This window comes from Euleptes europaea, chromosome 16 (assembly GCF_029931775.1).
Source record: "Euleptes europaea isolate rEulEur1 chromosome 16, rEulEur1.hap1, whole genome shotgun sequence".
Lineage (NCBI taxonomy): Eukaryota > Metazoa > Chordata > Lepidosauria > Squamata > Sphaerodactylidae > Euleptes > Euleptes europaea.
Genome location: NC_079327.1, coordinates 56,218,681 through 56,237,647, shown reverse-complemented (window position 1 = coordinate 56,237,647; position 18,967 = coordinate 56,218,681). Strand labels below are relative to the sequence as shown.

The window sequence follows — 18,967 nt, the reverse complement described above, 5'->3', positions numbered from 1 at the left end:
GGAGTCCCATATGACCCCTCCCTGTCACATTCTTAGGAAATGAGTTTTCTGCAAATCATGACTTGTTTAGAAATATCTTGTTCCATAATAATTCTTTTCACTGTCTGTTTTGATATCGGATTGTGCTTGTCCATCAGTCAGTTTTCCCATGTTCTGAAAACAACTTCTCCCTTAGTGGACAAATGATTTGTAGTCTGTTTTTATAACCTTGCATAAATTTTGGGCATCAGATGTGCTTTGGGTGATTAATTGCTGGCGATGCAATTACTTATGACCCTTTTAGGTCAGAGTCCTGCTTGGAGCTGATGTCAGCTAATAGCTGCTTTCTGAAAGTCAGGTCTATAGGTGATAATGCATGTGGTCAATTTCAACCCAAACTCTTTTAATATAGATTAGTAATATATTCAATATGAACTAATGATCAATACTGAAAATTCTCACGACAATACACACACAGGTGGTAATAACCGAATACCTTGAACTGAACCTGGTGATAACTTACTGTTAACCATGGAATGATGTGTGATATGAAAGCTGTTTGGTTTGGTTCCCAAAACACTGTGACATGCTATTATCGGTTTTGTTACAGATTACTTTCAACACTGAAGAAGCCCACAGTATTGTAAAGGATGTAAGTTATACTTTTTAAGGAATATTTAATATGCCTTTGTGATTAGTGCTGTGTTTTCTCTATTTATTTCTCTAATAACATTATGAAAAGATGAGCATCCTTGGAAGACTTGCTCAATATATTTATAAGAAATTCTGAATATATCTACGATTTTGTAAATGGTCAAGAAAATTGGTATCAATTACCTCAAATCTTAATCATCAGAAAACATTCTGTACATGTTCTGTTCTATTCTGCTCAGGAGAATACAGAATTTATAATGGAGAGTAGAGCTGTAATCTTGCATTGGAAGACTATATAAATCTCATTGAAAACAATAGGATTTAAGCAGCCAAATAGTATGTACAATTGCAGCCTAAAATGACCTGTATGAAGTGCTGCAATTCATCTGTATATCAAATTCCAACCTGTGCTCCCTATCTGTGGATAGCTAAATCACTCACCCCAAATAGATTAGTGGCTGTTGCTATGCAACCACTGCATTCCAAGCTGGGTTTCTCTGAATAAAAGGCAGGGGGAGGGGGCAGAGCCCTTTCCAGGGCTGTTTTGGCTTTTGAGGGAGGACTTATCAGGGCCAGGCCTGGCTAGGGTTGCCAGCTCTAGGCTGGGAAATTCCTGGAGATTTTGAGGTGGAGTCTGGAGCAGGCAGGGTTTGGGGAAGAGAGGTGCTTCAGCTGGATATAATGCTATATAGACCACCCTCCAAAACAGGGGACATTTTCTCCAGGGGACAGATCTCTGTCATCTAGAGATCAGTCGTAATTCTGGGAGATCTCCAGGTCCCACCTGGAGGTTGGCAACCGTAGGCCTGGCAACAACCACTGGGTGACTTGATACCGCCTGATTTTCACAACTTAACTAGGCTTAGCTGCTTGCTACTGTTCAACAGAAGCCTATGAAATCCAGTGTGGTGTAGCGGTTAGAGCAGGATCTGGGAGTTCAAGGTTCAAATCCTATCTTCCTGTGGAAGCTCACTGGGGGATTTTAGGTTAGTCCCAAACTGTCAGGCTAACCTACCTCATGGAGTTGTTGTGAGAATAAAAAGGAGAGGAGAATAATGTAAGCTGCTTTGGTACAGAGTAAAGAAAGGTGGGATATGAATGAAGTAAATCAATATAGTTAAAGATGGGAGACAGATAAAAGGTAGGTTGATGAACGGCTAAGAAGGAGAGAGTGAAACAGGGAAAGGAGAGGATATGGGGGTTGCTAGGAGGAAGGAAAGAGGAAATAGTGTGGGGAGGGGGTGTTCCCTACCATGTGAGTGGGCCTGGCCCAGCGGCCGGCACCAGACAACTAGGTCAGGGATCGGCAAACTCATTAGTCAAAAGAGCCAAATATCAAAAGTACAACGATTGAGATTTCTTTTGAGAGCCAAATTTCTTAAACTTAAACTATATAGGCAGGTACACTGTTTATTAACTTAATAAACTTTAATTAAAGTTTTAATTAAACTATAGGTACACTGAATAAAACTTGATATCATACTTAATAGTGATCTTATTTATTGATAAAAATTTTATTGTAAGTCCCTGCCATTTCCCCCTCCCCGTCTGGAGTCCTCGTCTGGAGGCCTGGTCTACCGCCATAACAGCCTGTTGGTAGACCTGGCCTCCGGCTGAGTCCCATTGGGAAGCCAGGTCTACCCATTGGCTTTCTTGGCAGTAGACCTGGCCTCCGGAGGCCCATAGAAGCCAATTGGTAGACCTGGCCTCTGAAGGGGGACTTTTTCCCCTCCTCGGAGTCCAGGTCTACCGCCAAGAAAGCCAGTGGGTAGTCATGGCCTCCCAATGGGACTCAGCCGGAGGCCAGGTCTACCAAAGGAAGCCCGCCCCGCCCAACAGCTGATAGGCGGGGGGGGGGCAGGAACCGCTGAGCCGCCTGCCCAGCAATTGCGTGGCTAGAGGGGAGGGGAGGCTTTAGCCTCCCAACCATTGAGGGCAAGGGAAAGGGGGACCTGGCCATTCTCCACGGGGGGGGGGAGGGGGGAGAGACAGCGCGCCCGCTCGCCTGCTCTCTCAGGCGCGCCGGCTCCGCAGCCCGGCTGCCAGCGCGAGCGGGCGCGAGAGCAGGGGCTCCGAACCAAGTTCAGTAGCCGCAGTTCGCAGACCCCTGAACTAGGTCATAGTTTTCCTAGATAGAGGCTACTGGGGTGGGGAAAATGCTGAAGATAGACGGACAGATAAATGTAGATTGGCTCTTTGTTGGAAGGAGAGAAGGAAGAAGGACAAAGGGGGAGGCTATGGGAGCTTTCAGGAGAGGAAATAGTGGGGGAGGGGGAAATGAGATGGCCTCCACAAGTCTGCAGGTTTCCTCTTGCTGTGTTATATTGTCAGATTCTGAATATTCAAACTCTGAGTAATGAATGGCAAGTGCAGAAGCATTTATGAGAAGCTTTTCCTGTTTGATACTGACAAACTCTCTCCCTCCTCTCCACTGCCAGTTATGGTTGTGATGATCAGCCCACTAGTTGGGCCTCATGAACAGGAGGGTAAGAGGAGGAAAGATCCGTTAACAAAACATTCTGGAAACATAGCAATCGTCTTAATGAACCTAGGGCTCCAGTACAGCTGGATAGGATGGAAGCGGTAGAGCAAAATGGCAGCTCAGAGGGTGGTCAGGAATCAAACCTGGGTGCTAAGCCTGTGTCTCTCTCCTGAACTATAGCTCCACTGGAGCTATAGGTATGTCTGTGTGGTGTTGCTATGTTAACATTTGTTTCTGCAGCTATTGTTGACTGAGCATAAGATTGTGATTGTGTTACTGTGGCATTAGCCCTGGCAGAGCAGCTGCTCAACATGACACCAGCAGATCGCCCTTCTTGAATTTCAGCACGGGGCAATAACTCAGAGCTATAGCAGTTACAGGATAACATGTGCAGTGGGGAATTTGATTTATTTATTTCCGCTGTTTATAGTTCACCTTTCTCACAGAGACTCAAGGTGGATTACACATAGTGAGTCAGTACAGTCCGCAAAATGGGACATTGAATAACCACTGCATTTGGATTTTAGAAGTTTGCAACCACCAGAAAGAACTGAAGCATAGAATAAGTATTAACAGTACAAAAGCAGTACAAAAGTTACATTATAGGATCCTACTTGTAGTATACATAGCACTATAGATCACAGTCCCTAATAATTTATCGAAATAAACTTGTGAACAATTTTGTATAGTGCAACTCTTATTACCTGTGCAGAAAAGCCCTCTTGAATAGTTCAGGTTTGTGCAGTTTGCGAAGAGCCAGGAGAGTGGGAGCTTTCCTGACCTCTTCAGGCAGGCCATTCCACAAGGTTATGGCCACAACAGACTCCACTAAATTATTGCTAGATGTTCTTGTACATTCTCTTTCTGGTAATGTTTCTCATTGAGGTGAATGCTGTATGGAGAGTATACAATTTCTTAAGACGTACCCCAATGAATTGTGGTTCTAAGTTTAAGACCTGCAACTTAGGATAAGAGACAAATTAGAAATTATCTGCAACATTTGAGTTACCTTACAGATAATTGGCAGTAAATTCAAAGTATAAATTGATTCATATGTGATTTATCATTTTTCCCATATTCAGTGCATAGAAGGTGTTCTGGGCAAGGCAGATTACAATCATGACAAAGTTAATCATTGGACTGCAGCTATAGTAGAACAGTCTCTAACACATCTGGTAAAACTGGGGAAAACATATAAGTACATTGGTAAGTATAAGCATATAAATGCAGATTTTATGTTATTTCTGGCAAAAAAATTATTTTAAGGTCCACTTCTGGAGAAAGGAAACCTCCTTTCTCCAGAAGTGGACCTTAAAATAATTTTTTAAAATAAACCAGGTTCCGTGCATGTTCCCCTGCACCCTAGAATGTGACAGACCCTTTTGAGCTGTTCTCTTATGGACTTTTATTGTAATAAAAGTATGTAAATGTTGGGCTCAGACGTAAGAGATTGTGGATTGGATCCAGCCATCTTTTCCCCTGAATATTGCCCAATTCCCCTCCCTATGCTGCCCTGCCCTCAACCCACGTGGCTTTTGAACATGCCGGTTCCGTGATACCCAACATAGTGTTTTTGAATGGTCAGAGGACTTTCTTTTTCACTAGCATAAAAGCTGGATGGATCTAACCTTGGAGCTCAAATTTTAGTTCTACTTAGATGTAGTGAGTGTTTTTCAGCACCTGTAAAAATACAGAATATTACTTAGTGAGTTCTGTGAACCAAGGGAACTTGCTTCAAGTGATGGATTTATGGTGGACCTGTAAAACTTATCTAAACTGTATGCATGCATGTCTTCAGACAGACTCACATAGCAAGTAAGGGTAAGGTGAAAGCATTAGACACCAGAAGGTTTACTAACCTTAACTGGGAAGCACAGTTACAGGGGAATTGGGGTCCTGTCCCCTGCCTTCTTAATTACTACTCTATTGGTACCATAATCAAGGGCCTCTCCGAAAGGTCTGTCTGTGATTGTGTTTCTGTTGGAGGAGGGCAATTCTCCAGCACTGCATTGTTTTCTGTTCCCCACCTTTTCACAGAACAGTTCCAAAAAGTACAAGTACCAGATTGTCCAATGAGTAAGGGTTAGGGTTCATGGAAAGTGGAATTTTATTGACCTTTAAAAACATTGGTCTGCGTTAGGCACAGCAAGTCCCACAGTGTACCTTTGTCATATCTCATGCTTGGCTAGTTTACCTTCCATGTGCAATAAAGCTGTACTTCTTTATAAAGGAATTGATTACTACCAGAAAGATCATTTTACCTAGAGGCCACTGATTATCCTGCACTAGAAGATTAACTAGACATTTTTAGTAGACTCTGCATAAACCTAGAATCTCAAGCTTTCTGAAGAGAACATTCCACTTTTTTAAAAGGAGGAATACATCTCTTTCCCTGAGAAAGCAGGACTTAGTGTTAGAGTATCTGCTTGGCATGCAGAAGGTCTCAGGTTCAATCCCCAGCATCTCAATTAAGAGGTAGTGGGTGATGTAAAAGAGACCCACTGCTTGTCTGAGTAGAGAATACCGACAGAGATGGACCAGGAGTCTGATTCAGTACAAGGCAGCTTCAGGCGTCTTCGAAAGGAAACCCTAGAGATTTAGCAGAGAGACACTTTACGCACATTCTGCCGTAGTATAAATGAAGTTTGTCTTGCTCTCACAATCCCATCTAGGCTGTTCTATACTATAAAACATTCCTGGGCAAAAAATGTGTTGGTATGAATAATTTATCTCTGTTTTGCTTTATTAGGTGTTTTTCCACACAGAAAGGGGCTTGAGTGGGTTCCCCTGTGGCTGCTGCGGCTGCTGCGGTTACGGCACAGTGGAGATAGGGCGGTTTCCCACATGGCAGCTTCCCCTGCGTTTTCCCAGGCCCAGTTGCCTGCGTAGGGGCCAGTTCCCTGCTCCACCAGGGGCTTTTTGAAGTTTTGTTTTAATCAGCAACTGACAAATCATTAATAGTGTCCTCTAAATGTCCAGTTTTTAAAAGTTAAGTCCATAGCCCGTTTTCTTGCAGATACATTGGGGCAAGGCATATCTCTGTAATGTTTTTACATAATGTTTTAACAGAATGAAGTCTGGGGATGCAGAGAACCTAATAAACAGATTGTCAAAATGATAGGCCAATTGCTGATTTTTGAAAGAAAAAACACCACCCTCTAGTGGCAGAAAGAAATGGCCACAGCCGGGGAGAGGGCAGGACAAAGAAGATGTGGCTCTTTCCTAAAGCATCACAGCCAGTTTGGGAATGATTACAGGAAAGAAGCACCACAATGCTGTGGGGAAGCAGGAAAAAACCCACTTCCTAATATCATCTAAGCCCAGGCAACCATCCCATGTGTACCTGAACTGACAAACTCACTGATTTTGTTCTTTCTTCCTTCAGTAACATGTGCAGTGATGCAAAAGTGTGGAGCTGGTTTGCACACAGCAAGTTCCTGTTTTTGGGATACCACAACTGATGGTAAGTGCTACCCCACAGAAGCTAGGTGTAAATGGTTTCATGGAAAAAAGCAGCAGTTTTATCTCATGAATATGGAATGCTATATATAATGATTGAAAGGGTATTTAAAATGTTATCGCTTCTCGGCCTTTTGTCTAAGATCAAGTGTAGTAAAATAATGTAATTTGTATTGTCTGGAATTAGAATAATTAGGTCAGAACAACACACAATTGCTTGTAATTTTTCTCCAACTCTTTGTCTTAATAAAAAGCAGCTACAAAAGAAGGCTAAGTGGGAATCAGATGCTTAACTGCCAGCTGCTCTCCCATCCGCAAAGTACTTGCTGCCCCACAGGAAAAGACATGGGCCAGCATATATTTTTGCCAAGAGGAGAGACTCATCTTGGGAGGAGGGGTTTGGGTTTGAGCAAAAAAACACTGTCAGAGAAAGGGTTAGGCAGCCCTTCTCCTGCTCGTCCTGCATTAAAATACCAGCTTCTCATAGCTGCTTTTGTCAAGAAAAAAAACACATTGAGAGAATGCTCTATGCAGTTACACGTAATCATGTTGTTTGGCCCTCAGGGCCAGAAATTTGGTTAAATGGCCATGCAGCACAGCTGCCTGCTCTGTAAAAAACATGCTTCCTTGTCACATGGGATTTTGTGTCCATTTTAAGGCCCTGATGTACAGGCAGCAAAAGCTTGTACCTTATCATTTGCAGTCCTTCTGTCTCCCAGTTACAAAGAGACTGATTTGAAGCTAAACCAGGGCAAAATGAATTATTTGCAGTATATTTTTAAAGCAGAAAATGTTCTACTTAGAGTAGAAAAAAACAAATCAGTGGGTTATAGATCAAATCAAGCTTGAACTGACCCTAGAAGCTAAAATGACTAAACTGAAGCTGTCGTATTTTGGTCACGTCATGAGACGACAAGAGTCACTGGAAAAGACCGTCATGATAGGAAAAGTTGAGGGCAGCAGGAAAAGAGGAAGACCCAACAAGAGATGGATTGACTCAATAAAGGAAGCCACAGCCTTCAATTTGCAAGATCTGAGCAAGGCTGTCAAAGATAGGACATTTTGGAGGACTTTCATTCATAGGATCGCCATGAGTCGGAAGCGACTTGACGGCACTTAACACACACACACAGAGTTATTAGCTTATCAGGTTTTTCTGAGTGTTCATATTGGCCTTTTCTGAGTGTTCATGTTGGCCTATGAAGTCTTTTCGTCTGCACATATTTAGAGAGCACATTTATAAAATGTGCATATTTAGCAATCATGAGCAAAAGTGTAATGTATTAGTAAAAATGGTAATGTTAATCTGTTCTACTTAAATCCTTGTGAAGGAAAAAGTGATTGGTCTGCCTATTTCATTCACAGTTAACAACCTGGCTTTACTAGTCAGCAACATCAGAACTTATTTCTCTTTGTTTTGGGGAACATGGTAAGGAAAAGGGAACACATTTCATTGTCAGAAAACACTAAGATATTTGTCATATAGGAGCTGGCCACAAGGATTAAAGAGTTTTGAATTTGATAAACTAATAGTAAACACACATGTTAAATATTTACATTAATATTGACCTAATTTCTTCATCCAGGTAAAACAGAATAATAATTTTTGTTAAGCAAGTATCCTTTGTGTTATACATGCAGTACAATTTTGTTCTGACATCTGGGCATTTTGGAAAGGGTGTGTGTTTCCAGGCAATATCTGTGCAACCAGATCCTAAACAGCAGCAAGCCTGACTTTGGTCAATGAGGCTTGCTCCCAGGTACATATGCATGAGATTGCAGCTTTAGCAGAAGAAAAAAAAGGATGGTACCAAGCACTCTGCTGAATGTAGAGAAGACAGGATTTGATAGAGTGTCGGGACCATTTCTTTAAATGTATTCAACATACATGGAATCATTCTAGCCTCTAAACTTAGTCTGAACTCCATGCACTCTCTGGATCAAAACTGTGTAGGTATAAGTACCAGTGAGAGATTAGAGACTATTCTCATGGTGAACTTAGAGTGAACTTGTTAAGGCAGAAATTACTAAGTGCTAAACTCCCCTCTTTGGCTCAGCATTTCTATTCCAAATTCATCCTTGCAGAAATGAAAAAGGCCAGCTGGTAGAGGCCAGATAGATACATTTTCCTTAAGTGACCTAGGTGTACGCGTGCTGCAACAAAATCTGCTATTTGATGGTGAAAGTAGTAATCAGAATGTTGATTTATTGTGGTAAATTTAATATTTGTGTTCTTTATTGACCAAACCACACAATATGTTTTTCATGAGTCAGCAGCTCCATGTGAAGTGCAAATAACTTCCCCTGGGGGCCATTTTTGCTTGAGAAAATGGTGTGTGTGTGGGGGGGGGGGAATAAGCAGGAGCCCCTCTGTAGAGGTTATATGTGTCTCAGGGGTTTTGAAACAACACTTCAAAAACAGAAGCAAGGTTCAGACAACCCTGAGAAGATAACTCAGAAAATCTGGGCAAACTGCTAGCCTCCCAGACCCTTAAAGATAGTGTCCCGCAAACCAGCCAAGCACTGTCTGTGGGTTCAGGGACAGGCTACTCACAAGCAGTTTCCACACTTATTAGTTAAAAAAGATTCATTTACAAAGAGAAAGAACAGTACACAAGTTTGAGTCAAATACAACCTAAAAACAAAGTCTAAAGCTTGTCTTTAGACAATACACGGAAGTGCTTGGTAGCTATGAAACCACGTTACTCCATGTTGATGAAAAAGGCTTAGAGACTCAGGCGTGGAGACCTTCTCATCTCATTTCTCTCCCCTTCCATACATACATCATCTAAACTGGCTTGAATTATACTGTTCCCTAAGCCATGAGTCCAGCTGAAGGCAATTTGCCAGTTTACTACTGGTACTAAACAAATTACTCTGTAACCTCCCCTCATTTCCTGTCAACTGTTCCCAACATTTGATGTCAGTTTGTTTGGGCTGATGCTGCAAATACTCTCTTAGCACTTGGGACAGACATCTACATTTCCCCCTTATATTCCCTTAACAAAGACACAGATCTAAACACCCAGGTACATGGGTTTCTCTTCCTTTTTGAAAAGTAAGCCTAGTTTCACTACACCCTCCTTCCTCCATGCCTCATTCCTGACTCCTAAAACAACATTCCCCACAGATGCTGTGGGGAGACATGTAGTTTGGCTTTAAGTTGTATGGTCAAAGGTAGCAATATTAAATACTTTGCCATGTCTTATAATACTTGTAATAATGCTATGCTGAACAATGGCAGTTGAAGCCTGGATTGGGTGCAAGGCTCCCAGCAAAGATATGGGGAGAACTTCATGCCCTTGGCTTTGGTGTTTGGAGTGGACCCTGTCTTCTGTGCTGGTGACAGCAACAGCCCCAAGCACTAGAGAAAGTCCCCCTTCTGGTACTGAAGAGCCAAGGCAGATGTGCATGGGGAGCTCAATGTTAACGCTTTGAATTTAACTGTCATGGTGGCTCAATTTAAATTGCTGTGGCATGCAGTTAAGACATCCACCTCCCCATGCTGTTTTCCTGACTTCAGACAGCCCCCAAGGGACAGCTCCCTGGCCATTTCAGGTCAAGAAATGACACAGGAGAAAAGGCATAACCTCTCCCCTCATGTGTCATGGCTCCCCCATGTGTCTGAATATTAAGTTTTATTTTTTCAAAAATCACTGGGAGTTCCAAATATGGACCACCCAGCACACATCTGAATTGGCCTTGAGTTAAGCAGAAACTGGCTTTTATCAAGCAGGCAGTAATGGCCTCAGGGGAGCTTACCCAAGTAATCACTTTCCCCAGGGATAGAAATTGCTGCTGGTGGGAGAGGAAAACATGGAAGATGCCCAGCCATCAGCACATTTTGCTGATGAATTACCAGGTTCATCTCAAGTGCTGTAGTAAAGAGATCGTATGTTCTGAACAGATAATCAAGTTGTCCATATGTAAATTAAAGCAGTGGGCCATGGTCATGGTTAGACCTAGAATCTAAGTTTGGTTTACCAATAGACTATACTCTTTATGTGCTTTTAACATTATTAAAGCCTTTCCCATTACTAAAGGAATTGTCTCAGAAGTAAGCCTACAAAAGGATCTATTTTCTGCTAAGCGTCCCATTGTTTTTTCATTTAGCAGGGAATATGTTCTGCTTGTTATTTTTGCAAAGGAGTTTGTGGTTGATGGGTTTCCCACTCAGTAGTGAAAAGAAAACCTGACTGCTTTTTTCTTAAATCCATTATAGGTACCTGCACAGTCAGATGGGAAAATCGAACTATGAACTGTGTTGTGAATGTTTTTGCTGTAGCGATTCTCCTGTAGCAAGCTGAACAAGCCACATTAAGTTACGCCAAAGCCTTTAAGAACAAACTATCAAATACAGCTCATTGTAAGAATTATTTAAAAATATTGTATTTATGCACTAGAGAAAGTGGTTATGAAGTTGCGCTTTTAAGAGGTCTCTGCACAAAGTGTAGATATGATAGTAAAATATTATTTCTCAGTTTAGCTGCCTGGAAGCTTCCAAAAGGCAAAGTTTGAGGTGTTCCAGGTCTGTGAATCTCTCCCCTCCCCCCATTAAGAATATGCATGTTGGCACCAACAAACTAATGCCGTTATTCAAAAGGGTTTAAGAGAAACCATGGTCACACAGCCCGGATAACCTACAAGAACCAAGAAACCTAATTGTTTGAAGGGAGAGACTATGATATATAAACAGTACACTTCGTGTTGAGTAACAGAAGTCAATGTTTTAAAACAGTAACTTCAAACTGCTGCAGAGACTTCCTTGGAAATTTATTAGAAGTTGTTCAACAGAATGGCAGACCAGCTTCCCTGAAGGCTGGCATGTCCACCGTGCAAATATTCTTCTGCAAAGTGGAAGTGCAAGGGAGTGTTTAGTATGCTCTAGGGGGCCCCATGTCCTGGTGGTGAGGCCCTGTAAGGCCCAAGCCAATACCTCACATGAATTGAAAGAGCACCTTCAGCATGCATCAAGTCCATGTGAGATGCTGTGGGTTTTCTCATGGATGCAAAATATTCCCTCAAAGTAGTAAGTTTGATTTTCACAGCTTTAGGGCTGCAAACTAGGATATTTGATAGTGCTTGTTATATAATATTTAATAGACAAAGCATGACGAGAACAGAAAACAACTGAACATATTTTCTGCTGTTAGGGTACAACATACCTACAGGCCAAAGCACCTACTTTTCTCATACATATCATGAATGTTATGCAAGTGAATGTAGTTGTGGTCCTGTAATCAGTAGCCAGCAGCGCTTAATTTTATATGCTGTTGAGACGTATTTTTCAGAGCTCTTAAGGTGAATTTCCTAAGTAAGAAAAATTGGGTTAACTCAGTTTGCAGTATGTAGTAGTGATTGACAGCTCAACCTTAACATGTGGTGCATCAACAGAATGTGATAAAAAGAGGGGTACCTGCTGCCGTGTAAGCACAACGCCACAAAGCATCGCTGTAACTGCGTTATAATGACGTTGTGCCAATCAAGAGATTCACGCATAGAGGTATTTAGAACTGGGATATAAAATATTAGCAAAGCTCTTCAATCTTTGGTTCTTGTGGGTTATCCGGGCTGTGTAACCGTGGTCTTGGTATTTTCTTTCCTGACGTTTCGCCAGCAGCTGTGGCAGGCATCTTCAGAGGAGTAACACTGAAGGACAGTGTCTCCTCTATGTTACTCCTCTGAAGATGCCTGCCACAGCTGCTGGCGAAACGTCAGGAAAGAAAATACCAAGACCACGGTTACACAGCCCGGATAACCCACAAGAACCAATGAACTCTGACCGTGAAAGCCTTCGACAATATCTCTTCAATCTTCATTATCTGGCAGATATTTTAGCAGACGTTCTGGTTAAATACCAGCCTTTTCCCTTTCACTTACTGTATAGTTTTGTGCCTTAGTCAAAACAATATAGAAATCAGGAATCATAGGTAGGACTTAGAAATATACACATTTGAAAAAAATCACCTTGCTTACATTGTAAGATGCACTGTTATCAAAAGTATAATACAACCCCATGTCATTTATGAAATACACGTGGCTGCAATACTATGCACACACACTTGGCCATAAGGTCTGTTGAACTCAGAGGGACTTACTTCCAAGTAATGTGAACATGTCTGCTTATGGGGGAGTAAAATGTACTGAATGCAGGGAACGATAAACAGACATGAACAGAATTGAGCTTCATGTATTTTTATTGCCAGATCTCCGAAATTTAAGAAATGCTCTATTGCCTTGTTTAGGTGAATCAACATCATTTTGCGGTTACAATTTATCTTTATTAGAACTTGAAACCTACACTTAAATGTGTAGGTTACTGATACTTAAATGTTACCGCAATCCAAAACAAATCTACTGCAATGGTCAAACCAAGACTTGTAGCAAAATGTCTCTACATTCAGTGCTTTCAAAATACCAAATGCTTAATGTATCAGTTGTTTTCTTCATGAAATTATTATAGGTTAGGCAAAAGTATATCCCAGTTTAATACAAAGTATATCCCAGTTTAATACAATGAAATATCTGAAATTAATGCACACATCTACAGCAAGGTAATTAAAATTGTTCCATGCCAAGTCCATTGCAGCTGTGGATTCAGTTTTTTTTTTTATTTTATGAACATAAATTCTTTTTGAAACAGCAAAGGACAATCTCTAAGGGCAGAGCATTTTTAGGAAATTGAAAGAGAGAGGAATAGCATTTGCATAGAGTTGTGAGAATCAGATACATGTAATATTCATAAGCACTTGCTAGAGAAATCTCTGACCACTGGACAGAGGTGCATAGGTGCAGTGTGGGTTTTTTGTAAGCGTGTGTTACCATGACTGAGACTTTACCATATTTTCACTAGCCATGGCATTATCAGGCTGCTTTTTATGTACTTGAAGATACAAATATGTTGAGCAAAATATTGCTTTAATACAGAGGCTCAAGATTGCACTAGAAATTATGCTGGTATTATTAAAATAGCTACATTTTGTTTTTTCAAAAAAAAATAAAAAAATCTGCCTTAGCCATACTCGTTGTGTTTTGTATGATTAAGGGAACTTGAATATGGCTTATTAAAAATAAAAAATTATTTTCTAGCTTTTCCTGCCATCTTGGCATCAGGCCCTCATCACCATTGGGCTGCTCTGAGATGACTCCTCAGTTAGCAACTCCCTACCATACTAACATGTTGGGGGACTCAATCCTCCACCAGCCTCATTTAAATGGCGGGAGCTTTGAAAAAATACTACAGTGTTCTTGCACAGTTCCCATTAATTTCATTTGGACTTGCACAGGATAATATCCCTATGGGCCGTTTATGCATGGCCGTTTCCTTGTGGTCAACCCGCCGACTAGTTTGGGGCTTTGCTTGGATTATGCTTGCAATTTCCGACCGTCAGAGGTTACCTTGCTCTCCCTGTGCGTTTCTGCGTGTTTTGCCTGTGTTTTATGGTTAGCCAGCATCCAGAAAATGTAGGGAAATGATGCAGGGAGAGTGAGGCAACCTCTGACGGTTGAAAAATGCAAGCATAATAAAAGCAAAGCCCCAAAGTAGTCAGCGGGGTGACCTCAAGGAAACAGCCATGCTGTGGTATGCTAATAGCCCTAGGGTATCCTGGTACACCCAGCAAGGTGTTCAGGACTGAAGCGAGTGTGCAAGGATGGAACACTGCTGTATAGCCAGAGACAACAGGGGTCTCCTGGCATCCATCTTGTTTGTGCCATGCTATAGAAGCTGACTGGGCAAAGTTCAGGCTATTTACCATGCTTTCTCTTGGAGGAACATCTGGTGTTCTTTGGAACACCAGGGGAAAAAACGGACAAAAGACAAACCTCTTTAGCATTTCTTTCGTTCTCCTGCAGTAGATAAGACACACCTTGCTAAATCTCCTCAGAGAGTCAGGATGGACACATTCAGCAAATCAGGATGAACACAAATAATATAATCAAGTAGCTAGCTGAGCCCTCTGACTCACCCTGCCAGATCTTTTCCAGCCTCACCTTCATCTCCACTTCTATGGCTCTGCTGTGAGGCACTTAGCCACAAGTACCTAGATATTGTTTCTGATCAGTCTCACCTCCCGGTTCTATTCTCCATCCAGTCTTGAGCAATCTAACCTTTGTCCGCTGGCAATGACAAGACATTGCCAGGCGCAGTGAGACCTAGCGTCCAACTCCTTCCCTGGATATAAATATTTTTATTTTATTTATTTATTTCTTGCATTTATATCCCGCTCTCATACCCCCATTTGCCATAGCAAACTGCTGGCATTTTTCCCTTGGATCCAAAATGTGAGCCCTGTGTTTGTGTGCAGTTCCTCTTCTCTTTCCCTTCTTGCAGCTTCCTCTCTGAATCTCGCTGCCCGGATCAGATAAATATAATTTCCCCCTGGGAACCTCTAATCCTTGTGCCCGCACCCTCATACCTTTATTTTCCTAGCTCTTGTATGCATCAGATTTTGTGTGTGTTTTGCTCTGTGTGTGCTTAAAAAGTTATTTTTACAATAAAAAACAATTAACTGTTAAAACAAATCTCCTCTTAAAGAGTTTTCCACTGGAATTTGACCTCTGTATACAAAGGATAAAAGGTCCTGGCTACCCCTGCCTCTTGCAAAATATATTCTTCCCAGCTAAGAGCGCAATTCCAGAGCTCTGAGTCTGAAAGAGCTCAGGAGGTGCTCAGTTGGCCGCGTCGGTGCCCTTGCCACTTGCATCAGTAAGAGTGGCACTGATGCCGACGTTCGGCCACGCACACCAGCATCCCTGGACTGCAGAGGCAGTGTGGCCCTGGGATGCTGGCTCGGCCTTCCGCTAACATCCTGATGGCGCAAGTGCTCACACTGTCTTCCTGGGGGGCATTCCTGAGGCATTCTGGGGGGTGGAGCTGCCAGTAGGCAGCTTCCTAACCCCTTCAAACTTGGGAATGCCCCCCTTAGCCTTGGCGGTGCTGCGCCAGGTTTTTGTTGGCTCAGCATCACTTTAGTCAATGGGGCTCCCCCCCCCCATTTTATTTTTGACTGTAAAACAGCCCATTTTCCTCTTTGGAGGCGCAATGGCAGGCACCCCGGCCTCGCCATCCCCAGGCGCCACAAAGCTCAGGAATGGGCTGCCGTTCCCCCAACCAAAAGAGAAGACAATCTAATTAGGATAACAGCCATGCATAAATGGCCATGGATTGTACCTTTCCCCTTCTTACACCTTTCACATACTTTTCCTGCATACCTTCAAACTTAGTGCTTAGTGAAAAAAATTCCTTATTCGCAGTAAAATATTAAAAGAAGAACCACATTTTCAGATGCTTCTTCCGAGCTGTAAGGGTTGACAGCATGTGCCCGAAGGAACTGAGGTGCAAAGCAGTGGTACTAAAGCCTCATTGAGTTTTCGTCTTCTATCCAGCAGGTGGCACCGGCTCTTAACACAAACAAAGTGGGTGAAGTGGTGGCATTCAGCTGCACTGGTACAAAGCAAAATCCGAAATCTAAACCCAGTTGCAGCTTTTATTAGAACCAACCAAAATAACACAAATCTTCAGGCTTTCAAGTTCTCTGCAACCACGAAAGGATGGCTGCTTTAAAAACCCTAAAACATAATTCATCAAAGAGTGGTTTTTATGTTTTCAGTTGCATGACTTCAATTGGGGGTGGGGGGGATGATGTGAAACCGGCACTGGGCTACACACCATACCTGCTAAAGCTGGCAGAGCTTTCTATCCAGGGTGCAGCCAAGACCTGAAAGATCTTCCTCCTCTCTCCTTTTTTACTTCTTCACATCCAGCCTGACAAAGAGTTCTGGAGAACTCGAAAGCTTGCCCACATGTTATTTTGGCTAATCTCAGTAAGAAAATTCTGACAGACTGACTAACACTAAGAAAATTATATGATTTTTGTTTTTAGAGGTGAAAACTGGCTGTTTAAAAAGCAAAAGGCAATGTCGTTCTGTTGCTTGTTTGAAATATTCTATAAACCCAGATTATGTAAGACTACGTTCTATTGATAATTATTTATATAAAGCACTCTGCCTCAGAGCAAGATATTGGACTGGCTCTTCTTTAAATTCCTTCAGATTCTGAGTTGGGGGCCTTCCCCCCCATCCAGTAACGTAGGCAGCAACTGAGGATCAGTCTTGATACCATTGAGCCAGTCTTAAGAAATCCACTTTGAGGCATTACCAAAATGAGGGGGGCACAACCAAAAATAACTATGTGGAAACGAAATGTGAGTCTCTTTGTTGAATTTTAGAAACACGCTAAACGCTCAGTCCCAGGGCTGGGTGGTGAATGAACTCTCCCTCTAGATAATTCACAGTGGGTAGCTGTGTTTGAAAACGCATGGTCGCTTTATCCTCCTTTAATCCCTGTTTTAGCCAGGATCGAACTCACATTAGGCTAAACGCATGCGTTCGATCCAGGCTGAATCCTGGCTGAAACAGGGATTAAAGGAGGATAAAGCGACCATGCGTTTTCGCCCTTTGTCTGCAGTAGTAGAAAAGAGCAAGAGTCCAGTAGCACCTTAAAGACTAACAAAATATTTTCTGGCAGGGTATGAGTGGTATCTGAAGAAGTGAGCTTTGGCTCACGAAAGCTCATACCCTGCCAGAAAATATTTTGTTAGTCTTTAAGGTGCTACTGGACTCTTGCTCTTTTCTCCCTCTAGAGTTCACCATTTAACAGGTCCTAGTTATCTGGCTTTAAGGGGAAATTGGAAGTTTATTTGTCCCAGCAAATAATCACACCGTTTTCTCATTTATAACTTTATTTAAAACTAAATGTGTCAAAACATGAAAGAATCAAAGATACACAGATCACACTGGCATATTTTAAAACAATTACAAATAAAAGAACATAATGGCATTCCCACTATATCTAAATTACATAACAATGATTCAGGTTCTAAGTCTTCTTACCCAAGAAAAGGAGCATCTTAATGAATCCAAATTTGAGACATTCCTATGCCACAAAGCCTCAGAAGCCTATATAGAGTGGGCAAGTGTTTGTGCCAACTTGTCTATTTCATAATGTTCCTCTGAGCATACAAATGAAACTAAAGAATTAATGTAGATGCTAAACAAAAAGTGCCAACTACTGTCTTCTCTTTCCTGGGATTTATGCTGGCAGAACTTATAAGAACATATAATACCAGCTAGCACCACCTGTGGGGGGGGGAGAGGTTTCACCACCTGGGGGGGGGGTTGAGCCCCGCACAGGGCTGCTAGCTCATTCTTTTGCCTGGAACCCCCCCATGCCCAGGAGAGGACAAAGCTCGTGAGTGGTTTGGAGGGGCCGGCACCTGTCCTACTGTTTCCAGTGGAGCACCTTGCTGGGCAGCCCTTTGCACTCGTCCCTTTGCCGGATCAGAGCCCTGTGCAGCAGCAGCAGGTTATTACGGCAGATGGGTCATCAGCGGTGGCTGAGCACTTCAACACAGGATGGGTGAGTGTTGGTTTGGGTGGCACCAGCATCTGCCACAAGGGAATTTTGAGCCAAACTGTCACAAAGATACTAAAAGCAATCCCCTTCCCATGGGTCTGTAGGACTGTGGTCCCTGCCAGGGCACCACAGCCAAAGTTGAAGCCACTGTGGCACTTCAGCCTGGTTGCCATCACTGCATGTACCTCTGTTTGGCTTTCCTGCAGGTGGTGATTCAATAGGGAGACCTCAGGGAATGGCCAGTGCCGTTCTCTCCCCGCCCCCCGCTCTGCTCAGCCTTCAGTCCCAGCTTGCCTCCTGGAGTGGAACATGGCATCTGGCCAGCTTTTCCACCTGCTACCCCACTCCACTGAAGGGAAGGCTGAGGTCTCCCCATGGGCCCAGGGAGGCAGTTTCCTGAGTCATCAGACCTTTCCGTGATTTGCAGTTCAATAAAGTCTGTGTTGTGCCACAACTGTTCCTCTATTTGGTTCCAACTGCACAACAGGAGCTCCACGCCCCTGGCTTCATCACTCTCCCCACCCCATCCATGACTTCCCCTTAGGGCTGCCCAATGACACGTCCGGGAGGTAGGGCTCCGCCCAGGGATGGCCAGGCTTGGTTGCCTGTACAGGTGCCACTGGTCCCCCATCATGGACATCTGCCAAACATAGCCGGAGTCCAGCAGCACCTCCAAGGCTTACTTCACACCTGCCCCTCCCACCCCCCACCCCAAAGACACACATTATGGCTGCTATGTGCCAGGGAGATTTGCCAGTTGGTGCCCTCCCATGTGGGCTCCTATGCAATGGAGGCAAGGAGGGGGCTGCCTCTTCAGCTGGGTAAATGCCTGCTCAATGGCCTTGCTGCACGTGGGGCAGTGGGCTCGGTTGTCGGTGACATGATTTGGCAGCTCATCTCCGGGATATGGTGTCAGCAGGTCCTGGAGGAGGAGATATCCCGGGTTACCTGTCATGGGAGGAAGGACAGCCATCAAG

The 18,967-nt window shown here is 43.1% G+C and overlaps 1 protein-coding gene across 1 annotated transcript; it reads left to right on the top strand.

Annotated features, from left to right (window-relative positions):
- The first annotated feature begins 548 nt into the window (after window positions 1-548).
- On the top strand, window positions 549-10,952 carry DYNLT3 (dynein light chain Tctex-type 3). The gene is made up of 4 exons (XM_056862026.1): window positions 549-631; window positions 4,198-4,321; window positions 6,501-6,578; window positions 10,797-10,952. The coding sequence occupies exons 1-4, from the start codon at window positions 566-568 to the stop codon at window positions 10,871-10,873; spliced, it is 345 nt and encodes a 114-aa protein (XP_056718004.1). The 5' UTR covers window positions 549-565; the 3' UTR covers window positions 10,874-10,952.
- The last annotated feature ends 8,015 nt before the right edge of the window (window positions 10,953-18,967 follow it).